Consider the following 17,673-nt stretch of genomic DNA (forward strand, 5'->3'; position numbering starts at 1 on the left):
CCGCTCATGTGATTGGCTGGTAACGAGTGGCAGCAGGTCGGTTTCCTGTCAATTTTCCAGCAAGGACATCTGAATTCACATTGATCCTGATACTGTGATGAAGACACCGCGAGTCCCTACTCCTTCATTACAGCAACGGTGATTCCTTCATCTCTAACAGCTTAGATCACATGACCTTCACGAGCACCGATAAGCCAACCTAAAGAAGGGCTGGAATGGCACCATCTGCGCGGCATATTGGGAGTAAATCAGTGAGGATCGGGCATAAAAAAGCACATTAAAACACAGCTAAAGACTTCCAGCCACATAAAGAACTCATCAGTTAGGTTCTAAAGATGACTGAGAGGCTGCACGTTTCTTTCAAAAACAAAGGCTTCGACGGACATAAAGTCAGGAATCTGGAGAGAGCGTCGAGGCCTCTGGGACATGAGACTGGACCGGACTGGGCACCAGCTGTTTGATGGCACCTGAATCTGCTGGAGATCTGGACCGCTCCTGTGCAGAGCAGGTATTTGAGCTGATTCCTGAATTTTCATTACCCTGCCTGGTTCGAGGTACGAGCAGCAGGATGAGGAGGCATCGGCGCGCATCAATTACATGTGCTGGCAATTCCCAGCATTCATCACAGCGGGACAGAAACTACACAGCACTTCAAGCAAAGATGGTGTCAGAACGAAGACCTCGCTCCTGTCCACCAGGCAGAATGTAGAAATGCCAATAATATCCACTTATTTCTGTGTAATCTGTGGAGAGAAACTGGGATAGAAACTCATTCACAGCCCTGTGGAACTGTAGAATCATGGAAATTATATCAGACACATCACGTCCGCAACAAATTAGCATTTAGCTTAGCTGATATTGAGCATCTGCTTTATGATTAATCGCTCGACGTGCAAGTGGCCCCTGATTTGGAACTGGTTCCCGGATAATGAATGATATTTACTGGAAGTGGCCTCAAGCTATGTGTGAATTGTCCAAGGTCACATAAGCAAGGCATTCTGTAGGCTTTGAGGGATGCAAAGCTAAATCTGCACCTAATTAGTATGGCTGAACCACATCATTAACCCCGAGAGTGACCTGCTGGGTGTTTGAGGAGGTCACTGGTGGAGATCAATGCTCCATTCATTAAATCACAGTGGCCATTTATGGTAAAGAAGCGCTATCTCCAAACACAATCACGCCCGCCGCGGATGCTGCCGCCGCTTTCAAGCCAAGTGAGCTGGGAACAAACGCAGTGCATTTAAATCTAACGAACGGAACGACGCGATCCACGGGCTAAGTCAAGAGGTTAATGTGATTACTGATCAGCAGCGACCGTTCAAGTGCTACACAAAAGCTCGATTTCACATCTGCCTCTAAATCCTAATGGCACCAGCCGAACGCGGCAAATGTGCCACCCAGCCGCGGCTGCTCGCACCCACCTTGCATCCGAACATGAGAGACAGCGTCCGGTTGCTGCAGATGACCTTACACTGGCACATGACCGGCGAGAGACACTTAAAATTCTTGACAGGCAGAGACATCAGTCCGGAGACGCGCGGCAGACAGACAGCACAAGAGCGCGGCTCGTCGCTCCGTCGCTCCGCTCATTCAGAGGCGCGTTGCTGCTGGGAGCCGCGGAGAGGTGGCGGGGAAGGAAGCTGGCCGGTGCTGCCCCGCTCCTGGTTCCGATGGTTCCAGCCACGTCTAAAGCGTCGCTGTGATGCCGTACAGAGCCATAGTGAAACACCGAGAATCATTCAAAATTAGCACTAGTATCTCCCTCTCTCTCTCTACCCCCCCTCTCTGTATAGGATTAACCGTAAGGTTTGTACTCAATGCGCAGCTGCAAACACTTACAAAATTAATGTCTTTCTATCTGCTTCTCTCTCTCTCCCTAACTTAACCCTTTCCTCTTGTACTTGTATGCTGGGTACCAAAAAAAGTGAAGGCATGACAAATTCAAAGGACTGTCTGAGGGTTAAGACGTGGTTTTAAAGTTTAGAATTAGGCTTTACATTAGGGTTAGGGGTGTAGCTGTTAGCTTAGCATAAGGTGCTGGGGAATGCATTATGTCTATGAAGGTCCTCACAAACATAAAAATGCAAAGGTGTGTGTGTGTGTGTGTGTGTGTGTGCGTGCGTGTGTGTGTGTGTGTGTGTGTGCGTGTGTGCGTGTGTGTGTGCGCGTGTGTGTGTGTGAATCAAGCACCAGCTTTCTGTTAAACCGCGGTGCAGAATGGCCGCTGCGCCCCCTGTCGGATAGTTGAGAAAAGTGCCGCAGGAGCTGTCCAAGGTGCTGAATAGTTCCACAGCACTGGACGGAACCTGGTGGCCCTAAAAGGTTCCTGTGTATCTGCCTGCCACATGTTGTGCACAGAAAAAATATGTACCTGAAAATAATTAGATACCAAATGTTATAAGTTATTCAATATCTTCACATTTTCAACAGTGGTTAAACTGCACAATAATCCTCACACCCTGACGTTTCCACACAACCAGTGTGGTATGTGAAGTACCTTTAGTATTGCATGCTACTTCTAATTATACAGTAGGTAAAATGTATTTAAATGTGCTGATAGTAATCGGGGAAAAAAAAGTCTGCTATAATAAAAGAATGTTGTTGCTGGCATTTTCAAGGAAAGGCCGCGTGGATGGTCAGAAGAGGTTCGAAGGTGGGTCTCAATCATGTGCTGACATGCTGAGCCCACAGGGTGGGGCGAGAGAGCCAGGTAGGCCCGATTTAAATATTGTGCATTCACCTCAGGACCGACTGCGGCGCAGGGCCCAACATTCCCAGGTGACGTCAGCATTATTTGAACACACAGGCTGGCCCAAACACAACACTGTGCCGTTTGATTGTATGTTTCCCCCACTTTCCCCTCGAAAACCCTCACAGGCCCTTTGGGGAATATCTCGGGAAATCAATGAGAATGTGTGAAATAAACCAGCTACTGCTGGGAAAATGGCTTTTACAGCACACTGAAAGAGGAAGCCGTTTCGGAGTGATCGGATGGATGGAATCGATGAAATGTGCCAGACGTGGCACAACAGAAGCCCGGGGTTCTGCTTCCTTCAGACCCACGACACGTTTTCATGGCCGCTCATCCCGCGCGCGGTCGGACTTACTCGGAAAAGTTAAAACGCTGTGATTTATTCGGACTTTTCCTTCCGTGCCAGCAGCAGCCTTGCTCCTCCTGCTTTTGTGACAGACACTAGAGCAGTAGGAGAAAGGCTTTGACAGCAGAAATGCATTTTTCGGTCCACTGAGCACTGACGTGTATAGGAACAGCAGGAGGGAGGCCATGTCAGCTCAGACTTGATTGTGTACTCTCCACGACATGTTTTGGCCACTGAAAGGCCCTTTTATGTCCGTCCTGAAGTCTAGATATATATTTTCTTAATATTAAAACAGAGTTTTAGACCACCAGTACAGGAAAGGGAATATGGCTGTGACACATCCTTAATTATCATTATTATAGTACATGTTTTATGATATGGTACAAATTACCTCCCACTTCCAGTGAGGCATTCATGTGTGGAGGCGTGAGGCTCATATGGAAGCCTGAGCTGATGGCGTTCCACCTCCAAGTGCAACATTAACATCCTTCTGCTGCTGCCACTGACGCACTCTGTGCGTGAGAAACCGGCCAGTGTTTGTGTGAAGAGCCCCAAAAGCACGTTTCCATGGCAACATTTGCGGGGAGGGGGTGGCTGATCCCTAATAAAGAGTCCATATACCTTGTGTGGTCACTGTTGGTGCGGATGATGCTTCTTTACAGTGACAGGCGGGCGGGCGGCAAGGATTGTGTTATGAGCTACGTTTGGGCTACGCAGGGGCTCATTCAGCAGAATTACACATCGCTTAATTAATATTCACCCTATCATTCCCAAATGACGGCGTCCCATCATAAATCTCAGCCTGGATTACTCCGAGTCAACCGTCAACGCGGCCAGCTGACATTTGGGGATGTTTGTGGGGGAATTAAACTTAAATCAAGGAGCCCCACGGATATCCCAGCGCTGACCTTGACGGTGGGCTGATGTTGGAACAGCCTCTCCGTCTCAGCCGCAGCACACGCAGGCATTTATTCCCTCTTTATGGATCCTCACAGCCACATTCTAAACTCACATTGGCCTGACTGGGAGGCAAACACACATATAGTGCTTATTTTCCCTTGGCATTTACGGCATATAACTCTGTCATAAACAGAATTTGGGGGTTCTAAAGCCGCGCCAACGCTGCCTCCAGGACCTCTACATCTCAGCTGCTCTGACGATGCCTCATGTGCAAACACAACTGGGATTCTTCAGCAGGCCTTCAGACCGCCTGAGCTCTGCTGAAGAGGGGAAACACCCAAAGTGAGAGTTCCAGTACTCACGCTCCAGTGTAATTGGAGACGGAAGACGCGCTATTGATTGTTTGCATTAATCAGACACATAGAGACGTCCTGTTTGCCTTTTCACTGCTCTCACTGTTGCAAGCTGGCTCAGTCCGGAGGATGTCGGAGGTGCACATTTGGTAGGTTCACTTTGTGTAGTTTATTGTAGATACACATGGCCTTACTTCACTTCTGCAGGTGAAACAGCAGCACTCAAAGGTTGCTCTGCAGGCAGCCCACAGTCTTTCTCATTTGATATTCCTGCTTCTCTCTATTGCAAACCCATCCAGCTGTGTAAATCCACCATGCCAGAATGAAGTCATTACCGGCAGTGGACTCGGAGTAATGCATTACGCATGAACTACAGCCACCATGATACACCTTTAACGTGCCTAAAAGGCCCAGGATTAGCCCCAAAAAAAACCTTTTTTTTTCTGCTTGTGTTGACATCAGTATGCGCCATCCCCCAAAACTCCTGTAACAAACCCATCTATTGTATTCCAGAACAGAGCTCTTTCCATAAAAGCGATCTTACACATGCTTCCACTGTCTGTGTCACACTGTATATTTACTTTATGTCTGATTTATTATCGGTTTTGCAGTATAATCTTCATTAGTTCATCCAAACTGCACTCAGACTTGCCTAATTAAAGAGCTAAATTAGGAACAGTTGCTGAAATATTTTGGAATAGTTTTTTTATTCCTTAGATTGCTCAAATGGAAGCACTTCCCGGTCTCCACCTGCTGTGGCAAATTTGGAAATCACCCTACAAAGGTTAAAAAAAAAGAAAAAGAAAAATATTTTTTTGGAACCACCCTTAATGAAATTCACTTAAGAGACAAGCGGTGATGGGTTTGGCTCTGCGTGTAGCGGACGCAGCAGGCTACCAATCTGCTCCGCCAAGACGATAAAGGCAGCCATCGAGCGCCAGCAGGTAGAGATCGTTGGCAGCGCCGACGTGGTCGATTTGGTGAAAAAAAAAAAACATTATTGGCCAAACCTAATTTTAGTACTGTCACTGACTGGAGAGTATCTAACTAAGGTGATTGGAGTTCTGCTGACTTTGACAACTTTTTGTTCACCAAAAAATGTCAAAAAAAAGAGAAAAACACATCAGAAAACACCATAAAACATCATGGAGAAAGTGCAGCTGGGCACTTGTCTGTTCCTCCCATATCTGCGTGAATTTTCTCTGGGTGCTCCGCTTTACTCCCACAGTCTACAAACATGCGCGTTAGATTGATCGGGGTCTCTGAGTTGACCCTGTGACTGTGTGTTGGACTCAACCTGCTCAGTGCAGGTCACTGCCAGGAACTAGCGGACCTGACTCAGAGAAGGTCGGATAAAAGCAGCCGCTAGTTCAAATGTACTGTAATTAAAAGGTTACATTCTGTGCAAAAGATTTTCCAGGAGCACTCAGTAGAGTCCGTATTAATATTAAAACAAAAGCTTCTTTACAAAAATTGATCAAAATGGCAAGAAGCTGCCGTTGGTGATGGATGAATGCAATTTAGCTAAATGCAGCTAGCTAAATGCAGCTAGCTAAAGTAGCACATGCAGGAAAAGGTAAGGCGCCGTATCTGCTGCCTACACACGTGGACAAACCACCAGCTTCTCTAAAATCAAACCGCAACGTACAGCGTGGCGACGTGGTTCCAGAGCTGCCAACACACTCTCTAAACCTTCCTCCAAATTACCCACGCTTGACCGGGACGATGACATGAAGGCAGCAGTTGTGTATATCTGAAAAACTCACAATCAGCCAATCAAGTGTGCTAATTCTGGCCCCGACCCTCCACTCTGAAAGTTTCCTGAGTTGCTTTGCGAACTATGACCTCCAGGGTAACGGCGTCAACAGCTCGTCTATGAACGAGAGCGCTTGGATGGCTCATCATGATGCTGACGCTCCGCTGATTTACACCCCATCAAGACACACCAACGGAGATGAAGGGTGATACTGCGCTGGAAAATGCAGGTTTATAAATAGTTTATTCGCTTTGGAATGCACTTGACAGGTGTGATAGACCTCAAGGATGCCAACAGTGTTTGGCACATTTCACTGAATGTGAAACGAACGTTTGTCAGCTGGTTTCAACAGGACTTCAGCGAGCAGTTCTCGTCTGGCACGTCCTCAAAGCAAAGGCCTGTTATTAATGTTAACCACTTGTACCTTCGTCATGTTAACTATTGTCTGCTACTTTTATATCCAATGCCAGACCAGTGAAAATCTGGACTTTCCTCCATCAGCGCGGCGTTCTTGATGACTTCCTCCATCAGTCTGTTGCACAGTGAGCTAAACGCCTTCGTTGCCGTTACATTTTCAGGGGCAACTGCTCAATATGTTCAAGTGGCGTAACAGACGGCCCAGTTTTGTCTTTAAAAACGACACTCTGAGTTAAGGACAGAAGGACCACCCTCCAGATGACATCGGTCATTTCCAACCCAACCCAACACACACACACCCCCCGCGCACACACCCCTCGTCGTGCCCCAAAATCAAGTGACACGTTTGATTCGTAGCAAAGATGGAGGAAAACAAGCCCAACCTGCAGTGGAATGAAACACGCACTCACTGTGATGCTTTAATCAACAAGTCTGTTGGAGTTTTGCTCCCTGTGTGTGATGAGACATACAGCACATACACACCCACACGTGCCAGGCCATGTTCGTATGTAACACCGAGCGAGCCGGAATAAACCCAGCAATGCATACGCAGGAGTAGAAACGCAAGATAAAGAGGCCGATACGCATTTTCAGACACCACAGAGGACAGTGCAAACGGGTCTAAGGCAGTAAACGCAGATGGAGCTGCAGTCCTCCCATAAGGCTGCCGGAGCCGGAGCGAGCGGCAGACTTTGAGCAACATGCAAAACAGAGGCGGCAACAGAGAGATGGAGGAAGAAGGACGACGGGAACAGAGAGGTGTATTTACCTACCACACATGGGCACAGAGAAGGGAGCTTAGTGCAGCCCTTCATGAGCGAGAGACAGAGGAAAAACAGCTTTCCAGACACCCGCAGTAGAGGAGGGGAGGGATGAGGAGAAACAGAGAGAGAGCGAGAGAGAGAGAGAAAGCTGGAGAATGGCAGGGGGGAATTGTAAAAAAAAAAGAAGAAGAAGGAGGGGGAGGGGGTCACAGCAGATGAGGAGAGAGAGTTTTCCTGGAAGCCCTGGTAGTTGGTGTTAGATGGATCTTCTTTTGAGAGGGTCTGAACGGAGAAGCCTGGCTGCCTGCTTCAGCCGTGACTCATAAAATCCATTTGTCACTGCTGGTGAGTGAAGCAGGGAGGGATGGAGACGGAGGGAGCGAACCAGACGCAGCCATTCATCCCTTTACTCGGGCGCTCAACCGTTCCGGGCTTAAGGTTCCTCGCGTCTTCATCCTGACCCGATACCTGACGGTAGCAGGAGCTGGTGGACACATGGGTCATGTCAGCAACCTCAACCAGCCCCCCCCCCCCCCCCTCGTCCACTGTTCATCCGTCTGCTCTTATAAGCCACCGTGAAGCTGTTTTAACAAGAGCGCCGCCACAAAATACTCCTCAACATCAAAATCAGAAGAATAAACGTCAGCAGATAAACATGTGGCACCACATGCTGACTCGGCAGTGGGAGCTTCCAGGCGATGCCCGGGACTGTTTTTGACTCTCCTATAAAGACTCAAAGCTCCTCGGAAAGTTCAAAGGTCACAGCTGTCACCGCCGCCCGGGTAGCTTCGAGACATTCCCCCCCCCCCCTCTGAAGTCAGGCCACTTATTCAATAAATGTTGTCAGTATTTGAGACTTAACTCACATCTTCTCTGATTCATAAGCGTCACAACTGTTGTCAAAAAAGAAGGGGGGGGGGGGGGGGGGGCGCGTTCGTTTCCATTCTGTCTCCGCTCTTTCGGCTGCGTGATTGTATTAAGTGGAGGGAAGAGTTGAGGCAGAGAGCGAACGGGGTAAATGCAGCATGGCCCCGTCGGGCCGTTTTACAGTGGACTGCTGTCGGCTGATGGATGGGTTATGACACCTGCGGAGGTTCGGCCCCGGGGCCCTCTGGACCCCGGCTCCGCGCTGAGCCGCGGCGTCTGCGTCGGCTTCGCTGCGTGACCGAAGACAACTGGAGCACATCGTGACATTTCCATCTGGAACGGGGCCTGTTCCGTTAGAACGGCGTCGAACGCTGCGCAACATTAGCCGCCGCTAATTTTCTATCCTCTGCGTTCATGAACGTTCTCTCCTGCCGCCTACTCAGAGGTCATCCTCCTACCTCACCACCCTTCACTGGCAGGACTCTCTTTCTCTCCCTCTCTTTCTCTCTGTTCCTCCTTTCATCTCTATTCTCTTCATGATGATGATACCCCTGCCATGTTGTCATGGCAACAATCGGGCCCCTGATTGCTTGGTTGCTAGGCAACTGACATCACCTATGAGAGGAACATGAAGATTCGGAGCTAGAGACAAACAAATCCCATAAAAAATGTGTTTGCTCTTACGCAGCTGTGGTAAATGTGATCACTGCGTGTTTGAACTCTGGCTCCGCCATCAGAACATCACCATCTTTATCCCCACGCTCCTCTTCCTCTTTCCTTTTTAAAGCTAATTCCCCACATGCCAGCCGGAAGTGGCTTACTGGCACTGGAAAATCATCTCTGCCTTGCTGGACAGGACGACTAAAACCTCCAGAACCAAAATTTTAGCATCGGTGTAGCGTCCAGGCCTGTGGCACCACAACGGCGCGACCACATGATACAAATCCACTTCGTATCCACGAGGGAAAGCTCCAACCTAAGCGTTTATTCAGGGACTTGTGTTACGTAACACTGCATCTGAGCTCATATGGACCGAATTGGCTCAAATTTGACCAGATCCACGATGAAAACGAGTCGGGGGCTCCTGCATTGTAGTTTACCTGGGCGCCACAAGGTGTCATGATGTGCCCTAATGAAACACTTGACCACGTAATTGTAGGAGGTGTTTGCTAAACCGATAAACCACCAGCACTAACTTCCTTGGTATTCCATCATTATCCGTGTTTCTACATGCTTTTTCAAGCTGTTCTGTGCACCATAAAACACACACATACATACATACATACATACATACATACATACATACATACATACATACATACATACATACATACATACATACATACATACATACATACACTAAACAGCTTATACATCCTGATATTTCTATGTTTGCGGGGACTTTCATAGGCCCAACACGTTACCCATCTCCTCACCCTAATGCCAACCCCCCCGACTGACTCTCTAACTCTAAACTATTCTCCCCTTAACCTCAAAACACTTCCTTAAACCCTCAAACAGTCCTTGGACGTTGTGGGGCCCTGCAAAATGGCCCCACTTTGGAGTTTGGTGGAGGGCTTTGGTCCTCAGTATGTAGTAAAGGTGAGTATACTGACCCACACTGGGAAATACACTCATTACGTAACATATGCCAGTTAGTAGAGTTATTGTTCGTAAATTAAATTTCCAATGTATGGTTGTGTTACAGACACCCCAGTGAGAGGTTGAGCCCACCTAACCAGAGCCAGGACCTGTTCTGCCTATCATCCATGATCAGCACCAGTTCATCGCAGCTACTGTATATTCCGCTGATATAGCTGAATTATCTTGACTATTGCTCTGCTCTACAATGTGAAGGAACTGCGAAGTTTCCAGCCACAGTCTTCCTCCCTGTGCATCATCGCAGCCTCATGTTTCAACATAATGCTTCTCGCTCAGCGTGATATGACACAACCTCTTTAGCCCGAACAGCCCCCGATGAATCAAATCTGTCACCTGTCGTACGGGCATTTCCTGGACTGACAGCGACACGGACGGCCAACATGCTGAAGCTAAGTGGCAGAGAGAGGCTGGACGCTCGTTCATATGATGAGCAAAATGAAAGCAGAATTACCTTCTCCAAATAATAACTCCAAAAAAATGATAAGCAACAAGGAGATATTAGAGTTCCTAAAAAAGGTAAATTTGAAGATATTGGGTTCTTATTTCATACACCCATAAAATACAGAGACCACGTTAAAGAAGCGTGCTGGCTAAGGTTCAGTTATGCTCGGTTTCCTTTCAATATTAATGACTGCACACATTTCCATGCTCAACAACAGCGCCTCTAGCGGGCACCGGTCAGAGTGCAACTACCCCAAAGATGATTCAAAGGTTGATAACAACAGCAGGTCAAAAACGGTTAACGCGGGTTTTTTCCCCTCCCCAAAGTACCCGCCAGTCATGCTTGACATGTTAGCTCCACTTGACTGACATTGTTCATGCCATTTTTGGTGGTGGTGCAGCGTTTGGCCCATATATGTAAGCTGTTAAGGAATGTGCTGAAATGTGGGTACGAGCCAACGACCTTCTCGGCAGATCAAACGCAGAGCGTTAAACAACCCCCGAATCCACAGCCTGTGAATATTCAAGAAAAGATTAATGACCCATTGCCGTTCTAGCTGAATCCGTCTGTAAAAGCAGGGACAGCAAAGAGTTACAGTGTAGTAGAGCCTGTGTTGTGACAATGTGAAGCTCTCACCAGCCATCTTCCTGGTGGGGTTGGTTGGCATAATAAAGTGGTTGAGAGACCAGGGGTTAGCCTCGCGTTGGGACCGTGGAAGCGGGTAACTAATGTGTTTGGATGGATAGCGAGCAGAGATGTTAAATGTGGAAGTATTTGAAATGTATGTGATTATAAGAATGAGAACCATCTGATTGATTGCAGGTAGCTCAGCATATGACAAGATGTACTAACTCTATCTGTGCCAAGCTAACGTTACAATGTCAGCAAGTTCAAGACGAGGGCAAGAGGAAAAGTTCTGCTTACATAGATAAAATCTACACAACTGTTAATTGTGTTGAGTCGAAACAGGAACAGGTAGCATGTGTGCTTTGAGGGAGTCTGGTAAGATGTGGTAGGTTCAGGAAAGGTCAGGTCATGTTCTGCTGAGACGAGGGAAAACACCTGAGGAAGGGTAAACAGGAAGTGACGTATGAACCGCATATAAGATGGACTCGGCCCAGCCTTAGTTGGTCTTCCAGGGGACCACGCTGACAGACAGGTTGTGTCCTTAAACAGACTCTGAAGTCTTGATAGTAAAGTTTGTGTTGCTACGCTGAAACGTGCCCAGTGTGATCCGTCCTGACCGATCAACGAACGCGCACGGACCCAGAGGGCGGCACGGCCCGGCTGGGCAGCCGACATAAAACAGAAGCTAACGCGGAGCCATTCCCTGGCCTCCTTCTCCTCCTCCTCTTCCTCCTCCTCCTCTTCCTCCTCCTCCTCCTGTGCAATTAAAGTCGGCAAGTTTTGACACAAGCCGCCACTCGATGCATGTGTGGTTCATGGGGCGTGAGCTGATGCTGGAGGCCCGACAGTGAGCACCGTCTGATCATGTGGGTGTGCGTTCTGACCAAAAAAAAACAGGGAGGAGCTTTGAAAATGAAAAAAAAAAACCCAAAAACTCTGCATCAGCTGCAGAAATTTGCATCGTCGGTTTACGAGCTGTTATTGGAGCCAAACTGTCGACGGAGAGATTACGAAGGGCGAGGACGTCTGTCCACATTTCCCCCGTCTGCTTGACTCTGCCGTGGTTCTTAATTGGGCAGCGGATCCTCTGCATCGTGCAGTTATGGCGTGAGCCTTGCACCGGGGCAAGCCCCGTGTCTTTGCTCTCTGTGCCTTGGGAGCATCTTGGCAGGATCAGTGTCTCTCTGGCTGCATACAAAAAGCCTCATGGAAGCCAGTGTCCTTGAGCTGAGATCATAAGAGCCCAGCACTGGATCACTAATCCTTACCCACAGCGCGCTGTACTGTACGGAACACACTCTTTTCTCCGAAGGGTGAATGGACACTTGATAAGATGGATGAAAAATGCATTTGAGTTGAATAAATACTGAGGAGAATCTGTTTGGATGAATTATCTTAGCTCCATTTTGAAGTCTCTGAACGCATTAGCCATGAGCTCCTCGTGCTCGGAGTTCCACATGCATAAATATTCATGTATGGAGCCATTAGGGCAGCTGAGAGCACAAAATAATTACAAATGTGAGCGCTCACACATTCCAGGGAAGATGGCGTTTACGTTGGGGCATGAAGCCATACGTGAAGCCACTGAAGTGCACACGGCGCTGCTGACTTTGACTACATCTTGTCGAATCTATAATTTATTGGAAGGAGCACTAGCTCAGGAATCCTCAAAAGTGCTGAAGAGGAGGGAAGAAGGTAAGCTAGTGAGCAGAGAGCGAGGGAGGGGGGGGGACTAAGCGGAGAGGAGGGAAAGGGAGATAACAGGAAGGGAAGGCAACACAGTGGAGGAATTACGGGGGTGAAGGAGGCAGGGAGGGTGGAAAAAATATGGAAGTGGAAATGTGAGAGCAGAGGACTGGAACGAGGGCGAGGACGGGGAGAGGAGGGGTAATCAAAGGGGGGGGGCAACACAGCAGGCGGAAGGTTACGCAGAGGTGCACCGTTGGACCGCACCGCACAGAAAATACTCACTAAAGTCGAAGTTAACCCAGCTGAGAACCTGCTTAACAGTCAAACTCGTCGTTGCTCCCATAATCAAACAACAGCCCCCCCCCCATCCCCCCACGACTCAACACAGGCAGTGTGAAAGGCGTTGTCGAACTCGCAACCAAATATAAACCCTGTGACGTCTCCTCAAGCCGATATGCCCTCATATTCTAAATGTTACGTAATCTGGCTTGTGAATGACGCCTTCCCGCTCTGCTTTGTTGAAGATGTTATTAATTTTTCTTGAGAAATTAGTGTAGGAAGGAGCAGAAAATTATATAAGCTGCTGAAACGAAGGGAGAACGCACATGAATCATTTACTCGCCAGGGACTGAAACTTGCAGGACCTTCCAGGACCACCTCTTTAAATAAATATAAGCATCTCCAGCTGGACACAAGCGTCAGGCCACCTCAGTTACCAGGATCCATGCATTTTCTATTCCTAATCAGCTTCCCTGGGAGTACTGGAGTCTGTCCCAGCGGTCAATGGGTCACACACAGACACACCCCATTCACTCACACACTCAGAGTCTCCAGTCACTATAATGTGCAGCATATCTGGGTCTGGGGGAGGAACCCGGGGTACCCCAGGGTCCACACAGAAAGACTTAGAATCTAACCGAGAACCTTCCTACGTGCTAACCGGGTCTTCCTATTGGGTTGTTTTGGTTTGTTTCTAATAAAAACACTGTAACAGTTAAAATTCAATGTATATTTACAGAGTGTAATATGTCATGAAATGGAAAAAATAATGCAGCCCTGTTGCAATTATGACCACATCTGATTTTTAAAAAAAGATTTATTATTTAGGGAAAGGTTATTGTCAAGTCCAGTAAAAATAAAACAAAATTGAGTTAAAACAACTGCAATTTCCCATAAGGTTAAAACTACCTCATTACAGGCAGAGCATCATTTTTTAAGAGAGTGAAACAAAAACGCTGCTCCTCTCAACGCTTCTGGCCACAGTTGAACTGTGCACATCAGGTATCGTGGACGCTGGCCTCAGAGGCTTTTTGGGGGGTTTTCAAAGATGGAGGACAAGCTTACTTGAAATAGTACCTGAGCCACAGCCAGGAGCTGGTTGGTTAAAAGAAGAAGCTAGAAAGCCCAATATTCAAAAATCACCATTTAAGGGACTGTGGTGACATTTACATCTTCAAATGAATTAAATAAAGTGAGATATCGCCTGCATTAATCACACTTCTGTTCAAGTATAAGCACCATATGCAGTGTTAGAATTTTCTCTCTCTCTCTCAGCGCCTTGACTGCTGCTTCACCCACACAGTAAAGTTAGCGCACGGACCGGCGCGCGGACGCAACGCTGTTCACATAACCTGCTCAACAGTATGTGGGTGTCCGGACAGCTCATCCAGTGAGCCGCTCCGCCATCATCTGCTGCACGACGGCGAGCCAAACGCCTCACCTGCAATGCAGCCGGCCTCCCTCCGAAGTTCGACGAGAACTTTTGGAATTTTCCAGCGTTTGTGTAGGTGAAAGGTCGACGGCGCCGAGCTTCACGTTGCGCTCCGGCAGCGGAATAAAAGTCAAATATCTCATTCATTGATCTGGTACCTGCTTTGCCCATCAGTAGTCATTTTCCTCAGGGCACTAACATTCCCTTTTATAGATTGACCATCTGCCTCACAATCTCTTGGCAAAAGCTGCGTTTTTTTCCCTCCTTCACACAGCTTTTACACCGAGTCTGTTCTCACTTTGAAGGCAGTGCTGCATTCTGGAACAGGTTTGGTGGAATAGCCACTGTTACCAACCGTGGTTTTTTTTTTTACTTGCACTATTGCTCTATTTCTATCTCGGCTAACTCAGTGAGTCACACTCGGGCAAATAAGATGCGTGGAGGAGAGATGATGTGGGGGGGGGGATACCTTGACATCAGTTGAATTTAATATCGCATTTGGAAGCAGCAGACTTTTCAGAAGGAATCTCTCTTCAGTGTAGGGTAAAATTCTCTTCCTGTGCTAAGCTGACCGGTATGCTCTGTTGCCAAGGAAACTGTGTGTTTGATAAGCCAATGAATGTAATGTGCCACGGTTAAGCACACACTTATGTAATCCGTCTGAAACGGCCAGCTGTACTCACTTCCGTTTTCCACGAGCTAAACCCAAGTGAAATTTTTCCTCATTATGACATCACCGCCCAAATTGGTGCGTGTGTTTCCGTCTCCCACTTTCTGCCATCACTTCCTCCCAAAAAGAAGGCCCCCAGATGCAGCTGCTGTGTTCTGTTGCTCCGCGTCAAACATTCCCAGGAGGAAATTGGAAACTCGTCTGAGAGCCACCTGGACTGAGAGGGTCCGGCGAACGGCGCCTTTCTCGGGCGGTGGAGCAGGGGCAGGGGTGAGGACGCCGAGCACACGTGCGTGATATAACACAGCTCTCGTACCCCATGCGAGTGCAGATGCTCGGTGGGTGGCTGTAACGTGCGCCTGCACGGCGGAGGTGCGAGCTGACTCCGATTTAGCGTCCGCTGGAGTATCCTGCATCTTGGGCGCGATTAAATGCTCCACGCATGCAGTCCCCCCCACTGGCTCGCTGCCGTTTTTACTACCGTACATCCACACAGGTCAGCCCCCCCCACACGCACACTGTTGGTAAGATTACAAAGCAGAGATAGGTAATGCTGAAAGAGTAGGAAACAGGGCCAGCCGGAGAGAAACAGCCTCTCTAAAAATCAAAAGAGAAACCAAATATAGAAACATATCCATGGGGGGAGGGGGGGGGGGAGATTTGAGATGAAAACTTGTATTATTCAAATGAAAGAAAGATGAGGGACAATGATTTTCTGTATGAAGACACAGTTGTGATGCCTCACTCGCGCTCTCTCTCCCACAATCAACTAAAGTAGGGAACAGACGGGCTTACCTTTGTAGTCACAATGCAGAGGCAGTCCATGGTACTTATAGCAAAATATTGGGGTGTATCTCAACCCCCTCAACCCCCCCACGACAGAGGGCTGAGACCCCGCACCCCTCGCCCCAGCCTGCCCCGCTCCTGCACTCTCACTCTCGTCCAGTCTTTCCCCCCTTTTCTCTCCTTCCGTGAATCTGTTCTTTGACTAACTGAAGCGGCGACGGAAAAAGAGGATGGAGGGAGGGGGGAAACATGAAAAGGGAGGGGGAGGGCCACAGGGAAATAGAGAGCGAGCAAAGAGAGGGAAGAGGAGTGAGGGGTGGTCTCGCAGTTTAGTACGAGAGAGAATAATGAAGGTGAGAGTGTATCCAGTCTTCGGTTCCGAGGCTAGAGACAAACGACGGGAGGGGGGGAAGGAAAAAGGACGGGGTGAAAAGAGAAGGAGGAAGGATGGGGATGGAGATGGAGATGGAAAGCAAAGGTGGTGTGAATTAGAAAAAAAAAAAGGGGGGGTCGCTTTTTGGAAAAATGGAAAAAGAGAAACAGAATAAGATAGCAAGGCAGCTAAGGATGGAGAGGAAGAACTGCGGGAGGGGACAGAGGAAGAGAGAGAGGAAGAGAGTGAGAGTGGGTGAGTGAGTGAGTGAGTGAGTGAGTGAGTGAGTGAGTGAGTGAGTGAGTGAGTGAGTGAGTGAGTGACTGTGTGTGTCTGTGTGTGTGTGCGTGTGTGTGCGTGTGTGACAGAAGGAATTAGACCGAAAGAAAATGTGTTTAGGAGGAGAGTGTGAATTACATATGCATCGCAGAAAAAGAAAACACAAAGCGGAGAAAGATGAGAGCAAATCTGTGTTCCGTCGTCTTTTTCAGCCTCTCTCTGCCACTCAAACGCACGCACGTGCACGCGCCTACACACACTGGTTTAAATAATAAGATTGGAAATGTGTGTTGTAGCACTCTGCAGCTGTTGCCTTAGCAATGGTGCAGTTGTTGCCATGGCGACGGAGGAGCTTGTTGTTGTCATATGATTGCCGTCGTAGTGATGAGGACTGAGGAGGCAACTCTGCAATGGATTTCCACACCTGACTCTAAAATCTCTCTGTCCAAGTGGCTAATAAGAGTGACACAGCCAACGAGGGGCCTGCGTCAGCATCTCAACACCGCCAGCCTGTTGAAATCCTGTGGGGAAACTCAACAGGTCTATGGATTCATTCTTTTATGACAGTCGGAAATCATTTCAAACGTTTCATCGGCTTCCTCTAAAGAGAACGAGGCTGTTCCTGCATCTGTTTATTTTGGAAGAGGACGAGAAGCCTGGAGGATGATTAATAACCAGAAACCTGAAGACAGTTTCAGGGTTGGCGGGGTTTGTAAATCCTTCACACGCTACAGAGTTATGAATAAACTGAGTACATTATGAATGTTATCTTTCCAGGAACGCCTCTTGAATAAACTATTGTGGGATTTCGATCCTGCCTTATTGGCACGTTAACCATGTTAACGCAAGAAAAAGGTGCTCTCTGCCTTTAAGCCAGTGGGCCGTACCACTCAGAGTCGCGTTAGGGGGAACGTGTGCTTCACTGTCTTTACATCATCAGTTTTAATATTGCACAAACCCACCCCTCACCCACTTCCCAGCTCCCCACAATGCAGGGGCAATGGTGCAGCAATAAAGCAATTCTAAATGATGAACACATTTATCCCCTGAGGTGAAGAGTAGAGGTTTGGATCAGAAAAGTGCGGTGAACGTTCATACATGGCTGCGCTGCTCAGAAGATGACTGCTATAGACACACTCCCCGTCTCTCATCTCGTTAATGCCGTGCTCAGTAATTGCATGCGAGGAGAGGCTACTTTAATTACATCACTTCCACTACAGGATGAATGTCAATGTCCATTCATAAAAGTCTCCTTAGCTGACCTTCATCTTTGTGCCTC

The 17,673-nt window shown here is 48.1% G+C and overlaps 1 protein-coding gene across 3 annotated transcripts in view; it reads right to left on the bottom strand.

Moving 5' to 3' along the window:
* LOC101079306 (disks large homolog 4-like) overlaps nucleotides 1-14,472 on the bottom strand; it is a 35,364-nt gene extending 20,892 nt beyond the window's left edge. For all 3 annotated transcript variants that reach the window (XM_029848689.1, XM_029848688.1, XM_029848687.1), the window contains exon 1: nucleotides 14,296-14,472. In XM_029848689.1, the coding sequence (XP_029704549.1) occupies nucleotides 14,296-14,457 (162 nt within the window). In that variant the 5' untranslated portion in view covers nucleotides 14,458-14,472. The remainder of the gene's footprint in view (nucleotides 1-14,295) is intronic.
* Between the last annotated feature and the right edge of the window lie 3,201 nt (nucleotides 14,473-17,673).

Source organism: Takifugu rubripes, chromosome 15, assembly GCF_901000725.2.
Source record: "Takifugu rubripes chromosome 15, fTakRub1.2, whole genome shotgun sequence".
Classification (NCBI taxonomy): domain Eukaryota; kingdom Metazoa; phylum Chordata; class Actinopteri; order Tetraodontiformes; family Tetraodontidae; genus Takifugu; species Takifugu rubripes.